We start from the raw sequence: 20,704 nt of genomic DNA on the forward strand, positions 1-20,704 counted from the left end.
CTGTAAACCTCGGAAACTGAAAGAGTACAGATACTCTCCATCATCATTACAGCCGGAACAGTGGGGTGAACTGTCCAACCTAAAGTTGCGATTCCTGCAATATATTCAATGCCCAATGAAGTCTATAAGGTCTCTAAATTGTCACGATGCGGAGTTCTTCTTCACAAGACAGCTACGCTCCTAAAACTGATATGGTTGTCTCTCCTTTCTGAACAGGCCTACTCACCGCTTCCACCCCCTCTCATCTTGATCAACGATAAGTGTACCAGGATTAGGCAGTTCAGTATTTAATTACTTGTCAACGGGTATCTTCCGACATGCTGCCGCCGTGCAGAATGCATGACATATATAGATATTTCTTCATGAACGTACCTAGTGTACTCATTCATCGTTTTCACAGAGTGTTCGCATTTTCGGATATGCTGTGTGTTTCTCCAGCCTAAAGATGACTGCCTAATTAGTTAGGTCATCTGCTAGGGACTGACATTAAAGGGGTACATATCTCCGGTTTCGGTTTTTCCTAGAGGAATGCCGGTACCCAGAGTTTGCAACAATGAAAGATAACGTATCACTAAATAACCTCGTAAGATATACAAAACATAAGTTTCAATTTTAGCAATCACATCTTGTAAACAGTAAGGGTCACTGTCACGCCTTTTTTGGAGGGTAACTTAGATTGCGCATTTGGTGCCACTGTTCTGATCGGCTTGTGACACAATGCATGGAGAAAGAGCGTTTCTTCCTGCTTCATTGATAGTCATTCTTTTGCAATTTCTTCTTTCAAGCACACAAATAACATCTTATAGTGTTCTTTATGGATAGTTGTTCCTTTCTCAAATATCCTGCTCGCTGCGCCAACCATTTATCTGACTGTCAATTTGTTTCCCAAAGGTAGCGCTGGATCCATATTTTATTTATTGTCACAAATCGTATGAAAAAAATATTTTTTGTAAGCTGAAAAACAACTGCAAGCAGCGCTCCCAGTATCTTCTAGTTTATCCGAACGTCAGGAAGAGTCCGATAAACTATCACCTAAGATACCGATGACACCATTGGGGAAACTGCTTTCGTCCTTTACTGCAAACTTCTCCCTGCCATTGGTTTATAAACCCCTTGAATTCGATAACCACCCCCCCCCCCCCCCCCCAAATGGCATACCCCAAATTTGCTTATGAACCGCAGAAGTGGGTTCATTACCAAAATTAAGAATCGGCAGCTCGGTTCCTATTAGATGCTCCCGTAGTCTCGACCTTCTTGCATTAATGTTGCAACTTCCCCAGCAGATGTGGTGTGCGTTGACATCACATTCTGCTATTACTATTATATTGGATAGCTTTGATGAATGTTCCACTGGGAACTTCTTCTGCGTCATAGGGGAAATATGCGCCATCACATAGGTCATTAACTAAATAAGCCTGGAAGTCTTTTGAGACTACCATGCAGGAGCGGAGTCAATCACTTCCATTGGCATACAACCGGTGAGCATGTTGGAAGTTTAGATCCCTGACTACCCCACCAACAACCCACGGTCCTTGTATGATGTATATAAATGTCTTGCAGCTATAGAACCGACGACTGATAAGTGCAGTCCGCGCTTTACAATGCTGCAAATTTATTTGGGAAATATGGCTGTAACGTGACGGAGGTTAGCCCGTAGTAGAGCCGACAGTTCGAGAACACCGATAGTAAGAAAAGTTCTCGGCCTATCGGCTCCTGAACCTCGGCACCATTTTGCTCTTCTTCTGGAAGTCAGAGGAAGCCCTTTTTGAACGATGACAGCTCAAAGACCCTATTCAGGGTTAGTCGCGCACCCTCCCACACATCATTGAGGGAGGAGCAGTACTGCCTGAGTCACTTGCTCGTATCTTCGTCGGCAAAGTTTAGTCGTAAAATTTTAAGGTGCCAGGATGTAGTCCTGGATGAATTAAAATCGTCATTCAAGACCCACCCATCGGCTTCAATAACCTTGACCAAGTTGTTGCCGAGGGCTCCTTTCTGCTGCCTTTCGTGTCGAAGAGTTGGGATCGTCTGAAGACCGCTGCCGCTTCGGTTTCCCCTTAGCCGCGAGTGCCCTGAATGATCCTTTCCCCTCAACCTTGATATAGCCCGTGAATTGTTATTTGCCCGGAGGCGGTTTGCCCAAAGGCTGTTTGCTGTCCGTGGACAGATGCTTACCCAAGGAAAAAATTTTAGCCTCAGCGGGTGGCGCCGATTGCAGCTCGGGGTCAAGAGTGCTGAGAGAAGCGTCCATTAAGGGCTGGTTCCCAATTAGATTGTTTTAAACTTAAATGCTGCGTCTAGACTCAGGTTTTCCATCGATGATCTTAGAATTGCTCCTTCACTTGGTGTTGTATCGTCACGATCGAGATTTAATTTCAGTCTGTTTTGTCAAAATTAGCTACCAAGGCCTCAGTTTTATCGGCGAAAATAAGTCGATCTCAACAGAGCCCCCTTTTTGCCGGGACAAGGCTAATTGAAACTGGGGGTCGTCTAGAGCTCAGAGTTCACCGTTTACGGCCACATCTTAACCCTTGTGACAATTCAGCCCTCGTCACGGTAGTCAAAGCATGGCTAGGAATTTTGATGACCGCTTGACTTCAGGTGTCACCTTTCATTTCCTAGAGGATCTTCTTTACTGAGCTCCCTCATCACGACAAGGAAGGTAATTGTCGAGAGTGCGAACTAATGTTACTTCCCACATTGACTTTCACGTCCTTTTACTGAAGGCTTCCAAAAGAGGACCATACATCCAATGTTATAAAATATGCATAGATTTCCTCCTCCAAAAACATGATACCTGCTTTTTCTACTTCATTACTATCTAATTTAAAAATAAAATCACTTTTAAATTTTTTGTTACTCAAAGTAATAATTCTAAACTATCCCAATTTCCCTTGTGCCTTTTTACAACCACTATTCGTGTTGTTGCTACAATTATTATTAACTACGAAAAGAAATGATCGCGGATTGAACACGGAAATCACACAATAACACAATGCACACATACAGGATTCCATAATGTTTCAAAGGATATTGAGTCACTACGACATAATCTATTAAGAATTGAAAATTTATAAAATTTATATTTCTTTAATGCAATTTTATTGTTTATTTTTCCTACTATTCAAAATGACGGAAGAGAGTACACTATGAAGGAGAAATAAAATAAAAACCATTTGAAAAGTTTGATTTTAATATTAAAATTGCAAAATTTGGAGTCACAGGTCGCTTTTATAGAAGTATTATTTTAATTTACTTAATTTTAAGTAGATTAAGGCACACTGTACATACTATTAATTTTTTAATTTCATTCTTATGCTACCGATCTTTATTTTTCTTTGAAACTACAATTATTTCAATTTACAAGCAAATCCTGTGAGCTTGGACCAATATTGGTTTAAATTAGTTAAACCCCTCAACCCCTTTTCATAAAAAAAAACACTAAACTTTCTTTTCCAAGACGAAATCTAAGTGCACTAAATACCCTAACGCTAAGCAAACTTCCAAAAATGAAATTTCTCCAAGAAAAGTTGAAAGAATTTGTAAAAATAAAATAAAAAAAAAAAATTATAACATTGAAACACACAACAACCACCTGATCTAAAAGTTATATATAAATGCTGAATAAAATACACACACATCCTTTAAATATTATTATACATATTTGTAATAATGATAAAGAAAAATTATTTAACAAAATTATCCAATGTATCTGAATTTTTTAGTGAATAAAATGAAAAAAAAGTGAAAAAATTATAAAACTAATTAAAAAAAATGAAAATAAGTAAATGCAACCATATCAAAATGTCTATTGCAACGATTGATAAACATGACTAATTTAATAATAAAATAAAAATTAAAAGAAAGAGAAAAAAAAGACACAAACAAAAAACACAATTATTAATAAAATAAAAGAACTAGTATTAATAGTTTTACCTAAACATTCTTAGATTTGAATAATTGAAATCACACCTTATCAATATTATTATGTAAATTTTCACTGAAAGCTAAACCACTATTTAATTTTCTACTGTAAATAATTGAAAATGGAAAATGAACAGATGAAAAAGAAACAATTGTAAAAACAGCCCATATACATTCATACACAAAATCAAGTAGCAGAATAAACATAATTGATAATAATAAATGTAATATGAACAAATAGATGACTCTTCACAGATACAACATGAAAAAGAGATAAATTTAACAAGCAAAATCCAACTAGATGAATTTCGTTTCGTTTAAGAGACAATCATGTGATACGCGATCTATATGCAAATATCACACATACACATACACACGCTTAAATCTGTTAGATTCATATATATGTAATATAAAAACATAATATTATGTATTGTATATATATATTTTTTTGCTATTTTTCAATTGAATTTTCTAATTTTCCCCTTTGTTTTCTTCTGGGTATCCCTTTTCTGTTTTAATTTTATTTTTTTTTTTATTTTAATTAATTCTATGTAGAACTGTACATGTAGATATTTATGTATTGTAGAATTAGTAGTTGTTAAGGGCATAGGACAGATATATATACACACATATTATACTATTAATTTGTGCTTTTCCTATTTCAAAGAAAAGAAAAACTTGAAAAAAAAATAAATGATAATTGAAAAGAAACACAAAAAATTGATTAATGGATTTGATGGACCTAAGGTGAAATGTAAAACTCATTCTCTAAAAAAGATGAGATTTTTGTTTAACCCAATTTCATGAATGAGATAATAAAATATACATAATATCCGTTTGTGTAATAGAAAGTCTTGGTGTTTTCTTTAACCACTTTTTTTTCACAAAGTTGTTTCGTATATTTCAAGATACTGCGGTATTGGCAACCACAACAGTAATGATGAGAAGGTTATAGATTTCGGCAACTTCCGCTACCTCATTATTGGTGGCACATAGTTCACACCGAGAGCTTACCAGAAGGTCAGTTGGATTTCAACTGAACGGTAACGCGCGGTCAATATGGTTAAACCACACTTTGAACTACTGCTTTTCAAAAAAAGTGGTGACATCGGCCTCAACAAGGATCATCATCCGAAGGTCGTCTGCAAGACCTACTTCCCTGCGGAATTGTGCAAATAGATCAATGAACGTAATAGATCGAAGTCCCTTTTAATCACTACAAATGATAGCGAACGTGACACGCTCGAGTTCCACTAATATGCGCCATCTCACGAAGTTCGGCGTATTGGGCGTCGATGTTCCAATCAGAAACGTCAACTGAGCAACTGAAAAGGTGAAAAGTGAAGTTCCAAGTCTTCGTCAACATTTGTTTGCCTTGCGTCGGCCAGATAAAATTTCAAACGAAGAACTTCGTCGGCATATGAGCCAGTTACATGTGGATGTGTCGATGAGAAGGCATAAATGGCAGTATATAGGTCAAGCAGTAAAAAAGGCAATAACTTCACTGTACGAGGTGCATCATCCTACGTTGGCCAACGAGTGGTTCGCACCGGTCACACCTCCAGTGAAAAAAAGAATGATCCTGAAGCGAGTTGAAACACATTTCAGTAAACCGTCCAGAATGACGCGTAAGTGTTGTTGACGCGTTATGCCCCAGTTAAGGATAATTTCTGCATTTACTTAAGAGTTCGGCTTAGAATTACTGAGCTTGCTGTCGAAACCAGGAAGTAGCAGTAGCAGTAGTTTTTACTACTAAACAAAGATACTATTTTGCGGTTTATCTCTGAAAACAACCTGCACACAATTGAGCTACTTAAGTACTTTTAATCGATTCTCTACATAAGTGGTGAACACCGACATGATTTTTTTTTTTTTGGGTAGGGTAGGTGAATGCATTTACGCACACAGTGTTGGACTCCCGATTCGGTACGTCATCGGACTACCAACTAAAAACCTCCCCATCGTCAGAGAGCTAGCCTGGAACCGTTTGTCACATTACTTCGGGCCAGCCCCCGAACTCTCCCGCCTTGCGGAGCCTTCAAATCAGGGAATTCCTTTCACCAACGGGAGGGGAGAGGAGGAAGGGAACTGTCAGTTCAAGGAACCCCCTGCCATCCGGCTCCTCCACCGGTCGAGTTCTATCTTCTTAGCAACGAGAAGGGCCCGAACGTAATGGGCAACACGGTTCCAGCTATCAGCAGTCCTCAGCATATATTCCATAATGTTGTCTGGAGAGAGATCCCCTGTGTTTAAATAGAGCTGCTGACGGACCCCATCCCACCTTCCACAAGAAAAAAAAGTGTGGTGGGCATCGTCCACAACTCCATTGCAAAACACACAATCCGGAGAACGCGCCTTTCCAATCTTGTGCAGGTGAGACTGAAAATTTCCATGCCCACTTAAAAATTGGGTAAGGAAATAGTCAGTCTCACCATGTTTCCGATTCAGCCACGCACCTAAGTTGCCGATGAGCCGCGCAATCCATCTGCCTCTAGTTTCATTTTGCCAAGAGAGCTGCCACTCGTCTAGAGTGTGTTGCCGTTCTTCGCGAGCAACCACCTCCCTTGGCTCATCTCCCTTGCGCTTGTATATGGCCTGACGCTCCCTAGCAAGAAGGGCAACGGGGATAACTCCCGCGATCAGCATCACGGCCGATTCAGAGACTGTGCGGTACGCAGACGCCACCCGTAAAGCTCCCCGTCTCTGTACTTGCGCGAGGCGTCTACGATATACCTCCTTGTTAAGAGCGCCAGCCCATACCTCTGCGCCGTAGAGTAAGGCAGACTGCGTTGAGCTCATCAGGAGACGTCGCCTACTAGACGTAGGACCCCCAATGTTTGCCATTAGCCTACTTAACGCCGAAACTCCAGCGGCAGCCTTGTTCGCTGCTGCTTGGATTTGCTCAGAAAAACTCATCTTTGAGTCAAGAGTCAACCCGAGGTACTTTACCGCTGATTTTGACTCGATTATCGACTCGCCGAACGATATGGGACGCAGGGTCGGAATTCTCTTCTTAGTCAAGATGACTACTTCGGTTTTTTCCAGTGCAAGGTTAAAACCATGAGTAGTCATCCATCCGCTTACCCGTCGCATCAATATGCCGAGTCTGCTTTGCGCCTGTTCGACAGTGCGTCCAGCAACAAGCGCTGCGACATCATCTGCGTAGCCGACCAGGCGCGACTCTTCTGGCATGTCGAGTTTAAGCAGACTGTCATAGGTAGCGTTCTAGAGGACCGGCCCTAGGATCCCTGTGCTACCCCCGATGTGACCTCCATCCACCTTTGACCCTCTAATGTTTCATAGAGCAAGGAACGGTTCCTCAGATAGTCCCTCAAAATCCGTAAGAGATAGTTCGGCACGTTGAAGGTATTCTCTACTGTGCCTAGAATGTCTTTCCATCTTACGGAATTGAAGGCGTTTTTGACGTCAAGTGTTACGAGGAGCACCACCCGTCGAGTTCGGCGGCTATGTGCCTCTGCTCGTCGAACGGCGTCCACGACCTGCATGACAGCATCAATTGTCGATCTCGCTGCCCTAAAACCAAACTGCCGGGGAGATAAATCTCCGGCAGCGCGTATCGCTTCAGCGAGTCTACTTCTGATAAGCTTTTCGAGCACTTTCCCAGCAGTATCAAGCATACATAGGGGGGGGTATGAAGACGGCAGTTCGGGATCTCCTTTCCCTTTAGGGATCAGCGCAAGCCTCGCAACTTTCCAACGAGCAGGGAAAATGCCCTCTTTCAGGCAAGCGTTCAATGCGCCGAGCAGTAGGTCTGACCGGTGTTGGAATACCAGTTTGTACACCTCTGCTGGAATACCATCGGGTCCTGGCGCCTTCTTGTTTTTCATAGAGAGGACTGCCTGTTCCAACTCTTTTACAGAGAAAAGTGGACAGTCCTCTGTGTTCTCCGCGCCGACGTCACCATCCCATACGGGGTGTGCAGGGAAGAGTGCCCTCACAATGCGGTCCATCTGCTCGGCCTTAAGTGAACAGGGTTTCTGCAGAGCCCCGATTTTTCGGGTTACAAGTTTGTAACCGAGTCCCCACAGATCCCCATTCACCTCGTCGATCAGGTCTTGCCAGCAGCGAGCTTTGCTCTTGTTTATTGCGCTGCGGAGTCTTTTGGCTGATTTGTACTCCATCATTGTGGTACATGCCTCCTCCCGGTCGCCTAGACGTTGTGTTAAGCGGCGGAGCCTGTGACATTCCTTCCGGAGCTCTGCGATTTCCACTGTCCACCAATACATGGAAGGTTTGCCGCACCTCGATGTCTTCCTGGGCATGGAGGCTCCGCAGACCGTCGTTATCAGGTTCATAACTGAATTTACGACAATGTCAGCAGCGGCGCCACCGCCCCCAGGAGTACTCTTCAGCGTGGCCCCACCTGTTCCCAGAGTTTCGACAAACTTCCCGGTGTTCACTTTCGCGACGTTCCCGACACCGACATGATACCCCCATATATCAGCACGGGGTAGGTAGATAGTGGCCGCACGGAGGAACCCAATTAGTGCTGTGGTGTGTGACTGCTGTTATGAGAGCAGGGAGGCAGAGTCCAGCCGGCTCGGATATTCAGAGCCAGCCCGTAGCATTCACGAAAGAAAGCAGCACTCCCTCCCTGTAGCTAAATATCTCTCTGAGGTCCCCGAAGACTGGTTTACCCAGTATCCGTAGCCTGACTCTAGCTAGAGCTAGGCAATCGCAGAGAAAGTGCATGAGAGTTTCCCTTCCTTCTCTGCAACTTCAGCAATGCGAATTGTAGGGTATTCCAAGCCTGGCAGAATGGCCCTCAATGGGCCAGTGCCCCGTGCAGATCGCCGTAATCTTGAATGGATTTGCACGCGTCTGGCACTGAAGCTCTCGTGATCGGGCTATGTTATAAGCGGGCCAAATTCTCCTTGACTTGGCACAGCTGGTAAGCCTTCGCCATCTCAGGCCCGCTGCTGCTATTTGCGCGCGATTCCTCGCCCTTGACAGCCACCAGTGAGATACCGACTGTATCCTCCGAGGGGCTCCCAAGAGCAAAGCCCCGTTTAGTCAATGCGTCAGCCCAATCATTCCCCTCTATGCCCGGGAAACCAGAGGAGAGTGACCTTAAGCGTGCCGTCCAGACTGTTGAGCGAGTCTTTTGACTGCCCCACGGGCCTGGAGGATGTCGTCGTTCAGTACAACGCCTTTATGGACGCTTGGCTATCGATCAGAATGGCTATGTTACGATTGTTGCTCGGAGCACGCTTCAGCCATCCACAGACTTCCAATATCGCCAGTACTTCCGCTTGGAATACACTGGCGAAACCTGGTAGGCCATACGACTCGGATACAGTGTGTGTATTCGAGAAAACCCCCGCGCCGACTCCACAGATCATCTTTGATCCATCGGTAAAGGATACTGTATCATAACCTTACAACACGCCACAACAAAGTTTCTCGCGAAGTTCTGCTTGCGTGTGGCATAGTCCGTGGAGAATGCCCAGATTTCCCAAGGTACTTCGTCTAGGATGTTACTGTAGCCGCAGGACTTCGTTGCTCAGCATCCGGACTTACGTAGTCTGACGACACTGCACGCTACAACGTACAATTTTTATGAAATCGTAGTATAGACAATGTCCGCCAACCCGCGATTAACGAAACGAAGTTTTTATGTTTTATCAGTGAAGTTACTCGCTATAATCACATGATAGGATGTGGAGAGTTGCGAGAGAGGCAACTTTGATGATGGTGGGATATCATTTGCCCTATTGACAACCCGCTAACTGAAATTAGCCTGAAGTTCCAAGACAATGGGCAGCAATTCAAAGGCCGATTAAAATTGCAATAATTTGACACGCTTGACATTGATTTGAAAATCTCTCGACCCCACTCGGGCCAAAACTACCCCAATCTTCCAAAGATTGGCTCAAGAGGTAATCCTTTAAGTAAAGACTCGTCTAGACTGATGGGTCCAGAGTTCTATTGGGTCCAGAGTTCTCTTGGGCGCCGAAATAGAGACACTTTAACAAAATTAGTTTAATTATGCAGTATCGAAGAGGGCCCGCATGACTTTTACGCCTGGCCCGGTTTTTTCATCCTGTAATATTTCATGGAAACTAGTAAGACTGACTAGGTTGACCCTCACCAATGTGCGAGGCCAGATAAAAGCAGCAGGATCACTCTCAAGACCATTCGACATCATCAACGGTCTACGACAAGGGGATGCCCTATCGTCCTCTTTAACCTGACCCTCGAGAAAGTGATCCGTGATGCTGATGTAAATGCAAGAGGTACGATCCTCTTTAAGTCCACCCAACTACTGGCCTATGCTGACGATATCGACATCATGGGAAGAACCACCCGAGACGTGCAAACTGCCTTCATCCAGATCGAGCAGGCGATCTTGGGCTGCACATCAATTAAGGCAAGACAAAATATATGGTGGCAACGTCAGCACCGAAGACGAACCAACCAACAACATCAAACCGGACTGGTCAAACAGGAAAAAGAATAAGGATGGGAGAATACAACTTTGAGACCGTTGATGATTTCTCCTATCTAGGGTCGAAACACACAACCGATAACAGCTACGATGATGAAATCCGCGCACGGTTGTTGTCAGCCAACAGAGCCTATTTCAGCTTACAAGGACTGTTCCGCTCGAAACTTCTCACCATAGGGTCAAAGCTCTTACTGTACAAGACTATGACCTTGCCAGTCCTCATGTATTCCTCGGAAACTTGGGTTCTTAGCAAGAAAAATTGCGAACTCTTCGCCGCATTCGAGAGAAGAATCCTCCGAAGAATTTTTGGCCCCCTACATGAGGATGGACGATTCCATAGCCTACACAATGACGAAATCTATGAGCGATACCATGACCACCCGGTTGTGAATAAAATCCGGCTCAATAGGTTACGGTGGGCGGGTCACTTAGGATGATCCCACCCGGAAAGTCTATAAGGGCAATATCTATGGTAGAAAAAGAAGGCGAGGCAGACCTGCCTAAGATAGAGCGATGGCGTAGGCCAGGACGCCAGACAGCTTTTATGGATATCGAATTGGTGGACCTCGGCGGAAAACCGGGATGTCTGGAGTTCCTTATTAAGACGGGCCTAGACCGGATACCGGTTGTTGCGCCGTTGATGATGATGATGTGTGACCAACAGCGACACGAAACATAGAATGCCATCTATCGAAAAAACCCGGGAATTAATTAGGATTTACTCCTGGTACCATACACACTGAGTAACTTACAGTATCTCGATCAAGGGTAGAAACTATTTTAATTAAAGGACATTTGGACATTTGATTTTGGATTGCGCCTTTTTAAGATGCAGACCTATCAAATATTTGGTAAACTTTCTTCTGAATTTGGCAATCTTTGTTCTGGATCTTTACAATTGTTTCTATTGCAATTTCTAATATCGGAATCTATTTAAAAAAATATCCTTAATTATTCTTAGGACGGAAAACGATTGGAATTAAAACTGTCTCTTCTTCACCATTTAGTTGGCTCCCAACACAAACCACGGATGATTCTTAATTTTTTCCATTGTTGCTCGAATTTTCATTGGAGATAAAATTTGCACAATTAAATTTTTGCAATTATAGTCTACTGCAGGCTCCTTAGGGAAGTCAATTTTCCTTTCCACTTGCTGAAATGAAAAGGAACGAAATTTATATTTGATTCTAATTGCTCTTTTACCAACAGACCAACACTAATTCACGAAGATTTGAGTAATTGAATGGCATTTTTCCGAAAACCATTGAAAACAGGACAACTCCAGCTGCCCAAATGTCAGCAGTTTGTGGTTGATATGGGATGCCGCGTAGTAATTCAGGACTCGCATATGCATAGCTTCCACAAAATGTTTTCGATAAAACAACACTTTTGCCGGCCTCTAGCATGGATCGCGCAAAACCAAAATCACCGAGTTTGATGGTGTTCTCTGAGCAGAGAAGCAAGTTTTCGCATTTTATGTCCCTGGAAAATTTGCGTTGTTAAGAAATTCATATATTGGGTTGGGGAAAAAGAAATGTCGTATTTGTGATCGAACTTTAAGGCTTTATTTAACATACTTAGAATTATCCGATTTAAGTCAAATATGCGCCGTTTTGTTCGGAAACTTGTTGCCATTTAGAAGGCAATTTCATTATCTTTTGAAGCCAACTTAGTAGCAGCAAGAGCGTTTTGCATGGACCGGAAGAGATGGCAATCACTTGGTGTCAGGACCGGACTATACCGTGAATGTGATAGGACATCCCATCCGAGCTCCTGTAGCTTCTGGCGGGTCATCAAAAATGTGTGAGGCCGAGCGTTGTCCTGGTGGAATACAACACCATTTCTATTGTCCAATTCTGGCCGCTTCTGGTCAATTGCCTGTTTCAAAGGGTCGAGTTGCTCACAGTAGAGGATCAAATTGAGACTGGCCATAGTTGAGCAGCTCATAGTGAATGATTCCCTTCCAATCCCACCAAACACTCAGCAAAACCTTCCTGGCTCGCTGCCCTTCGACCACAATCTTTTTCGCTTGAGGTTTTCGTATGTGATCCACTTTTCATCACCAGTCACCATCCGCTTCAAGAAATGGGTCGAATTCGGCCCGTTTCAGCAGTGCACCGTAGGCGTTGATTCGGTCCAAGAGATTTTTTTGCATCAACTCGTGTGACACACAAACATCCAGCTTTTTTTGGAATCCAATCTTCTGCAAATGGTTCCAAATGGTTTTATGATTTATACCCAGTTCCTGGCCAATCGAGCAAAGGCTCACATGCCGGTCCACTTGAATGATTTCGACGATTTTATCGGTTTCTACGACGATTGGCCCTACCAGTGCGAGGTGTATCTTTGACATCTACTACACCAGAACGAAATCGATCGAACCAACGCCGTGCTGTGCGAATCATTACAGTATCGGGTCTATAAACTTCACAATTTTTTTCGGCCCCCTTCGGTGCATTTTTACCTCTCAGGTAGTAAAAATGTAAAATATGACGAATTTCTTGCTTGGTGGACTCCATCTTTGACGCGCTATAGCTTGTGACTGAAACGTACGATCACAACACTGTCAAAGAGGCACTTGTAGCTCAGATATTCTTCAAATCACCGTATAGAATGACACGATGCGATAAGTACAACACAAGATATGTTTAAGTGTCGCCATCTATTGGCAAAATACGACATTTCTTTTTCCCCAACCCAATATATAAATGACGTTTCGACACCTGGAACGTTCTTTAAAGATTGATAAACAGTGGTAAGTTCGAGTGATACAAGAGGATAACTTAAAGTAATCCAGATCGTTGCAGGTGCCATTTCAAGCCAGACAGAATACCTGTGAACGACGCTATGCGAATGGCAATATTCCAGTACAGAAATAATCTGCTTGAAGAAGGTTCTTGCCTGACTTATATTCAAATAATTTTCTCTATTGATTAAGTCCAGTAAAGTCCCATGTTCGGCATATTCCATTACGATGTAATATCTAAAAAGAGCTCGATTATCAGGTTCTGATTGTCTGGAACAGCAATGGAAGAAAATGCCTAACCAAAAGTCCCAAGCAGTGGTTCATCTATCTATTACTCCTACTGCTTTGATATAAAAAAAAGAAAAAGATGTGAGGAGCGGCGAATGCACGACAGCTCCGTGTAATATAGCTAAAAATTCCATTGCCCTCTATTTTCTAGAAAGCGATTTAAATAAATCATTTGATGGAAAGCCCTGTGTTGATAATGGTCAACCTCATACGCCTCACACCGTGAGTTTAATATTATTAGCAAATGCCAACAATTTAACCAACATCAAATATAAATAGGTCGGGAAACCGGAAGCTGGACACTTCAGGTACGAAAGGTTTTGTGTATTCTTAGTACGTAGCGCGTAATATATCCATATATTATCTGAGAGTATCCACTTTCGGGTGATGTTGACATTCATAGTCTTCAATTTTCAAAGAAGCAACAAATTTGAGGTATTATAACTTTGTTAGTAATAGTGCGATTTCTACTAAACTTGGTAAGATCATGCTCCATATTATAGCCTATATCACTGCTCTAGGATGAACTTAAGGGGGGTTTCTAAACAATTACAAAAAAATGTAGTAATATACTATTATTAACTTTATTTAAACAGATATCAGCATGAAAAGTATTTCGGAGCCCAGGCACCATATAGTGGCAGCGTCCTGTTTTTTTTTCAGATTATTCGGTTTGTTAGTTTCTGAGAATGGCCCCCTTAAAGAAGTGATCACTTTCAACCCCCGGCGCTCCCCACCCTTCCAATGTCAAAACTAAGATCGGCTTTGAAAAGTACTAATCGAGACCTTTAATTTGATACCCCACATGACTATATTTGATGAAAAAAAAATTACACCCCCCCCCCCCCCCTTTTGCATGTATGGGGACCCCCCCCCCCCTTAAATTCAACGTAAAAGGATGTAATTCACTGTATACGTAAGCGTTCACAGTTCCCACCTTTCTACCAAATTTGGTGTCAATCGCTATAACCGTCTCCGAGAAAAATGCGTGTGACGGACAAACAGACAGATAGACAGACAGACAGATGGAGCTGCGGAAGTCGTGCTATAGAAGATGTAAAAAAACATCCAAAGAACGGATTTACACGTGCCAAAATAGAAGGTATATACATCTATAGTTGTTACGCAGCCCCGAGCCTCACGCTGGAGGAATTCACCTTGTTGCTTGATAAACTATCCTTTGATGCCAGACGCTATAATCCCAAAATAATTGCCGGTGATTTCAACTCATGGGCAGAAGAATGGGGAAGTAGAAAAACAAATGCAAGGGGGCAAATACTGCTAGAGACATTCTCGCGTCTAAATGTCGTACTTGCGAACTCTGGGGGAGCCAACACATACAGGAGGGGAGAATTACAATCGGTAGTAGACCTCACTTTCGTCAGTGACACCCTTATCAAAGACTTGCAGTGGCATGTTAGCGAAGAGTACACACACAGCGATCATCAGGCTATTGTCTTCCAAACCTCGCGTAGGAATTATATGAAGCCACCAAAAAGAATAACGATGAGCTGGGTAACTAACAAATTCGATGAAGAATTGTTCAAGGAGGTACTTCTAGATGACACATTAGTATCGGGAAGCGCACAAGAAAAAGCTTTACAGGCCGCAGAAAATTGCAGCGGGCATGCGATGCCTCTATGCCACGGCATAGCGCTTTCCGAAAACGAAACCCCAATTTCTGGTGGAATTCAGAAATTGAGGAGTGTCGGAAAAGCTGCCTCAGAGCTAGGAGATGCTCCCAGCGCAGAAGAAATCAACCTCAATTCGTTGAGCTGCACATGCAATACAAGAACGCGAGGAAAAAATTGCAAGTAGCTATCACGAGGAGCAAATCCGAACATTTCAAGCGGATGTGTACTGAAGCTGATTCTGATCCATGGGGTGGCGCCTACAGGTCTGTAATGTCATCACTGAAAGGCAAGCGCTCCCCACCGATTACCTGTCCAAAATTACTACAAAACATAGTGGACACTCTCTTCCCAGAGGATGTGAACTACACAAATCTGCCTAAAGTTCATGTAAACCCCGACGAAATTCCTGAAGTGGTAGAAGAGGAAATTTTTGATGCAGCAAGGAAATTCGCTGAAAATAAGACCCCAGGGCCAGATGGAGTCCCGAATATCGCCCTGAAAGTGGTAGCCAGGTCAGCAGCAGGTATGTTTGCTAAAGTTTTTACGGCATGCCTTAGAGAAAGAGAATTCCCCGAGAAATGGAAGCTGCAAAAGTTGATACTTATTCCGAAGCCAGGTAAACCATTAGGAGACCCCTCCTCATATCGACTGATATGTTTGGTCAATACCATTGGTAAACTATTTGAACGAGTATTATACAACAGGCTGCTCGCAGTTGCGGAAAAGGAAGGAAGCCTATCCGATAAGCAATTCGGGTTTCGTAAGGGGAGATCAACCATCGATGCAATCAGCATGGTGACTGGCCTGGCTCGCGCTGCAATACAAGATGACAAATGCTGCGCAGTGGTGACACTCGATGTAAAAAATGCATTCAACACTGCAAAGTAGGCGAAAATCATAGAGGTTCTAACCAAACTACAGGGTCCAAAGTACATTGTACGCATCGTTGTTGCATTTCTTCTTGGAAGAAGATTATATTGCGACTCGGACGATGGAGAGAAATTATTCCCAATTTTGGGAGTAGGGTAGGTGAATGCGTTTACGCACAGAGTGTTGGACTCCCGCAACAGCACGCTGGCGGACTACCAACTAAACACCTCCCTGTCATCAGAGAACTAGCCTGGAACCGTTTGACACATTACTTCGGGCTAGCCCTCCCGCTCTCCCGGCTTTGGGAGCCTTCAAGTCAGGGAATTCCTTTCACCAACGGGAGGGGAGGGGAGGAAGGGAGTTGTTAGTTCGGGGAACCCCTTACCGTCCGATCCCTCTGCCGGTCGAGTTCAATCTTCTTCGTAGTAAGAAGAGCCCGAACATAATGCGCAATACGTTTCCAGCTGCCAGCGCTCTTCAGCATCTCTCACACAATGTTATCTGGAGAGAGCTCCCCTGTGTCTGCATAAAGCTGCTGGCGGAGGCCGTCCCACCTCTCGCAAGAGAAAAAGGTGTGTTCAGCGTCATCCGCCACTCTATTGCAGAACACACAATCAGGAGATCGCGCCTTCCCAACCCTGTGCAGGTAAGACTGAAAACCTCCATGCCCACTTAGAAGTTGGGTAAGGAAGTAATCAATCCCACCGTGCTTTCTGTTCAACCACGGGTCTAATTTGTCGATGAGCCGCGCAGTCCACTTGCCCCTTGGCTCATTTTGCCAAGAAAGTTTACGCTCCTTGCCAAGGAGGGCAACGGGGATCACTCCCGCAATCACCATCACAGCCGGTTCGGAGACAGTGCGATAAGCAGACGCCACTCGCAAAGCTCCCCGCCTCTGCACTTGAGCGAGGCGTTTACGATGCACCTCCTTGTCAAGGGCATCAGCCCATACCTCCGCACCATAGAGAAGGACGGATTGCGTTGCTCCCATGAGGAGACGTCTCCTAGTTGATATAGGGCCGCCGACATTCGCCATTAGCCGACTCAAGGCCGCGACTCCTGCTGCAGCCCTGTCCGCGGCTGCTTTGATTTGCTCGAAGAAGCTCATCTTCGAGTCGAGCATTAAACCAAGGTATTTAACCATTGGTTTTGACTCTATAGTCAACTCGCCGATCGATATGGGACGCAAGGTCGGAATCCTCCTTCTGGTCAGGATGACTACTTCGGTTTTTTCCAGCGCAAGGTTGAAACCGTGAGCAGTCATCCATCCGCTTACCCGTCGCATCAATATGCCAAGTCTGCTTTGCGCCTGCTCAACAGTGCGTCCGGCAACAAGTGCCGCAACGTCGTCTGCATAACCGACCAGGCGCGACTCTTCAGGCATATCGAGTCTCAGCAGACTATCGTAGGAAGCGTTCCAGAGGTCCGGCCCTAGGATGGATCCCTGCGCTACTCCCGACGTGATTTTCATCCTCCTCTGGCCCTCTAGCGTCTCATAGAACAGGGAGCGGTCTTTCAGATAATCCCTCAATATCCGCAAGAGATAGCTTGGCACGTGAAAGGAGTTCTTAGGTCTTAGGTCCCTTACTGTGGTTAATTATGTACAACGGAGTGCTGACGCTACGCCTTCCTAACGGCGTGACAACTATTGGCTTTGCGGACGATATCGGGGTAACAATAGTGGCAAAACGCTTAGACGAGATCGAAATCTATGCAAATGAAGCGATATGGGAGATCAATTCCTGGTTGAAAAAGTCCGGTCTATTACTTGCTGAACATAAAACGGAACTAGTGCTAATCAGCAAAAGAAGGAAAGACACGACCGTGAAAATTAAAGTTGGTGAAAAAACAATTTACTCCCAAGAGTCGCTTAAATATTTGGGAGTAATGATTGACAAAAGACTCAACTTTAAAAAACACATTGAGTGCGCTGCAACTAAAGCATCTTTCATCGCTGTAACGATCTCGAGGATACTACCGAACATTGGTGGCCCAAGACAAAGTCGACGTCGTCTTATTTCAAGGGTAGTTAGTTCCGTGCTACTCTACACAGCTCCAGTTTGGGCAACTGTTCTGGAAAACAAATCAAACTGCGGAAACTAAGAATGGCGTATCGATTAAGTGCACTCCGGGTATGCAGTGCTTATCGAACGACATCAGGAGAAGCAGCATATGTACTGGCAGGGACAATCCCCATAGACATCTTGGCGGATGAAGGTCGGCGTCTCCACGACAAAATGTACGCGAGTCTATTGTACTTCGACGGTAACTAGCACGGCGGGAATCCATCGCAAACTGGCAAAAGAGATGGAACGAGGCACAAACTGGCCGTTGGACCTACCGTATCATTCCACACATTCGAAGATGGATGGAAAGGAATCACGGGGAACTAAGCTACGAGCTAACACAGTTTTTAAGTGGACATGGAGGTTATCGGGCTTATCTTTATCGATTTGGACACGACGAGTCACCATGGTGCCCAAGATGTGGTAACGTGGCTGAGAATGCGGAGCATGTTGTATTTGAGTGCCCAAGGTTTACAGCACACCGAACTAGGCTGGAGGCGATCGCAGACAGGCGCTTAACACCTGGAAACATAGCGGAGTTTATGTTGGAATCAACGGAGGCTTGGTATCAAGTGGTAATTGAGCTGAAAATGATTCATCAACAGCTAAAGCATGAAGAGCTACGAAGAAAGCAAGAAAGGGAGCGAACAATAATGCGCTGCAGTTAAGAACTGATCCAGCCCCACGATGCAATGCTTATAGCAGTCCCGTGGGAAGATTGGAAGAAGAAGGAGGTGGTTTTAGTGAGTAGAAGTCTCACATAACTGTATGGCAGAAGCCAGCAGTAGGTTTTGAACCTTTCCACCTTCCAACGATGAAAAAAAAAAAAAAGACAGACGGACAGACAGACAGACAGACAAACGGTAAACCGATTTTAATAAGGTTTTGTGTTTACACAAAACCTTAAAAAGTATCTACGAACTAAGCCTTAGCCTAGATGTCTCACCTGTGCGATGTTTCTATGCATTGAAAATAATTTAAAATATTTTCATGTTTTAAAGTTTTGATCAGAAATATTTCGCGGGGAATAAATTTATCCAAAAGCGACTGGGGCAAATCTGATTTTGTTATAATTTTCACAGCGACATGATGCTGTTGCCGTTTCGAATCTGCCAAGACGACCTTTGAGAATGTTCCAGAGGCAAGTTTCTTGATAACGTCGTAGCCATATTTTTCCAAAATGTAATTGTGGTATTTATCTCCCTCTTTTGCTACAAGATAAAGTTCGGTATTTGCTGAACAAAGTTGAACCTTTTAAAATATGCTCAGTATCTTATTATTACAATGCTCTTCAGCGGAATCAATTGTATTCATAAGTTCTCCCAATTATGGTTGCTTCGTTGGATGTTACAGCAGAAGCCATTCGTATGATGAATATCCACCTTTGCTTCGAGGATATTTGAATAGTTTGCACTTGACTTAACAGTTTCCGGAATTAAATTAATTAATGTACATATAACAAATTTGAAAACCTTAAATTTACATGCTTTTAAAACAGTTATTTAAAATTTATGTCAGTGTCAAAAAAGGCAACTTTTCACCTTCATATTGTGTTGCTTGTACTGCGATAAAGAGAATGTCATATGAAATGGCACTGAAAAACACAGAGAGTGACTGACGGAGCTTTTCCATTTTTTTCCACTTGAAATTGATGTTGAAAAATGGGGCCTCGTTGGGGTCATAGGTCGGAGGGGGAGGAAACGGGACCAGTTTCAAAATTAGGGGCACTCCAAAATCGTTGGATGCTTCAGACATGAAAGGTTTTGTGTATTTCTTATATCATCATCATCATCAACGGCGCAACAACCGGTATCCGGTCTAGCCCTGCCTTAATCAGGAACTCCAGACACCCCGGTTTTGCGCCGAGGTCCACCAATTCGATATCCATAAAAGCTGTCTGGCGTCCTGACCTACGCCATCGCTCCATCTTAGGCAGGGTCTGCCTCTTCTTCTTTTCCTACCACAGATATTGCCCTTATAGACTTTCCGGGTGGGATCATCCTCATAATAATAATCGTTGGCGCAACAATCCATGTTGGATCAGGGCCTTGAAGTGTGTTAGAGCACTTCATTCAAGACCGTAAAGGTACACTAGGAGGCAATGTGGTCAGCACTGCGCTCGCCCGAGATTATTACCCTGATTTGACTCAGGTACTCATTCACAGCTGAGTCGACTGGTATCCCACGTCAAATCACGTCATCCTCATCCATACGGATTAAGTGACCCGCCCACCGTAACCTATTGAGCCGGATTTTAACCACAACCGGACCGTCATGGTATCGCTCATAGATTTCGTCATTGTGTAGGCTACGGAATCGTCCATCCTCATGTAGGGGGCCAAAAATTCTTCGGAGGATTCTTCTCTCGAATGCGGCCAAGAGTTCGCAATTTTTCTTGCTAAGAACCCAAGTTTTCGAGGAATACATGAGGACTGGCAAGATCAGTAAGAGCTTTGACCCTATGGTGAGACGTTTCGAGCGAAACAGTTTTTGTAAACTGAAATAGACTCTGTTGGCTGACAACAACCGTGCGCGGATTTCTTCATCATGGTAGCTGTTATCGGTTGTGATTTTCGACCCTAGATAGGAGAAATTGTCAACGGTCTCAAAGTTGTATTCTCCTATCCTTATTCTTCTTCGTGTTTGTGTTTGACCAGTGCGGTTTGATGTTGTTGGTTGATTCGTCTTCGGTGCTGACGTTGCCACC

General features: G+C 43.8%; 1 protein-coding gene across 3 annotated transcripts; it reads right to left on the minus strand.

Annotated features, from left to right (window-relative positions):
• Nucleotides 1-11,164: 11,164 nt before the first annotated feature.
• On the minus strand, nt 11,165-19,520 carry LOC119652010 (testis-specific serine/threonine-protein kinase 2-like). Of its 3 annotated transcripts, XM_038055943.1 has the most exons (6): nt 19,281-19,520; nt 18,944-19,208; nt 13,227-13,376; nt 11,605-11,875; nt 11,394-11,546; nt 11,173-11,322 (listed from the first exon to the last, which is right to left on the minus strand). In XM_038055943.1, the coding sequence occupies exons 1-5, from the start codon at nt 19,309-19,311 to the stop codon at nt 11,397-11,399; spliced, it is 867 nt and encodes a 288-aa protein (XP_037911871.1). In that variant the 5' UTR covers nt 19,312-19,520; the 3' UTR covers nt 11,173-11,322; nt 11,394-11,396. The 3 variants fall into 3 exon arrangements, with proteins under 3 accessions (XP_037911872.1, XP_037911870.1, XP_037911871.1); XM_038055944.1 differs by having other exon boundaries at nt 11,165-11,546; nt 11,609-11,875; XM_038055942.1 differs by having other exon boundaries at nt 11,168-11,546.
• Nucleotides 19,521-20,704: the final 1,184 nt, after the last annotated feature.

The sequence above is a fragment of the Hermetia illucens genome, chromosome 3, assembly GCF_905115235.1.
Source record: "Hermetia illucens chromosome 3, iHerIll2.2.curated.20191125, whole genome shotgun sequence".
NCBI lineage: Eukaryota > Metazoa > Arthropoda > Insecta > Diptera > Stratiomyidae > Hermetia > Hermetia illucens.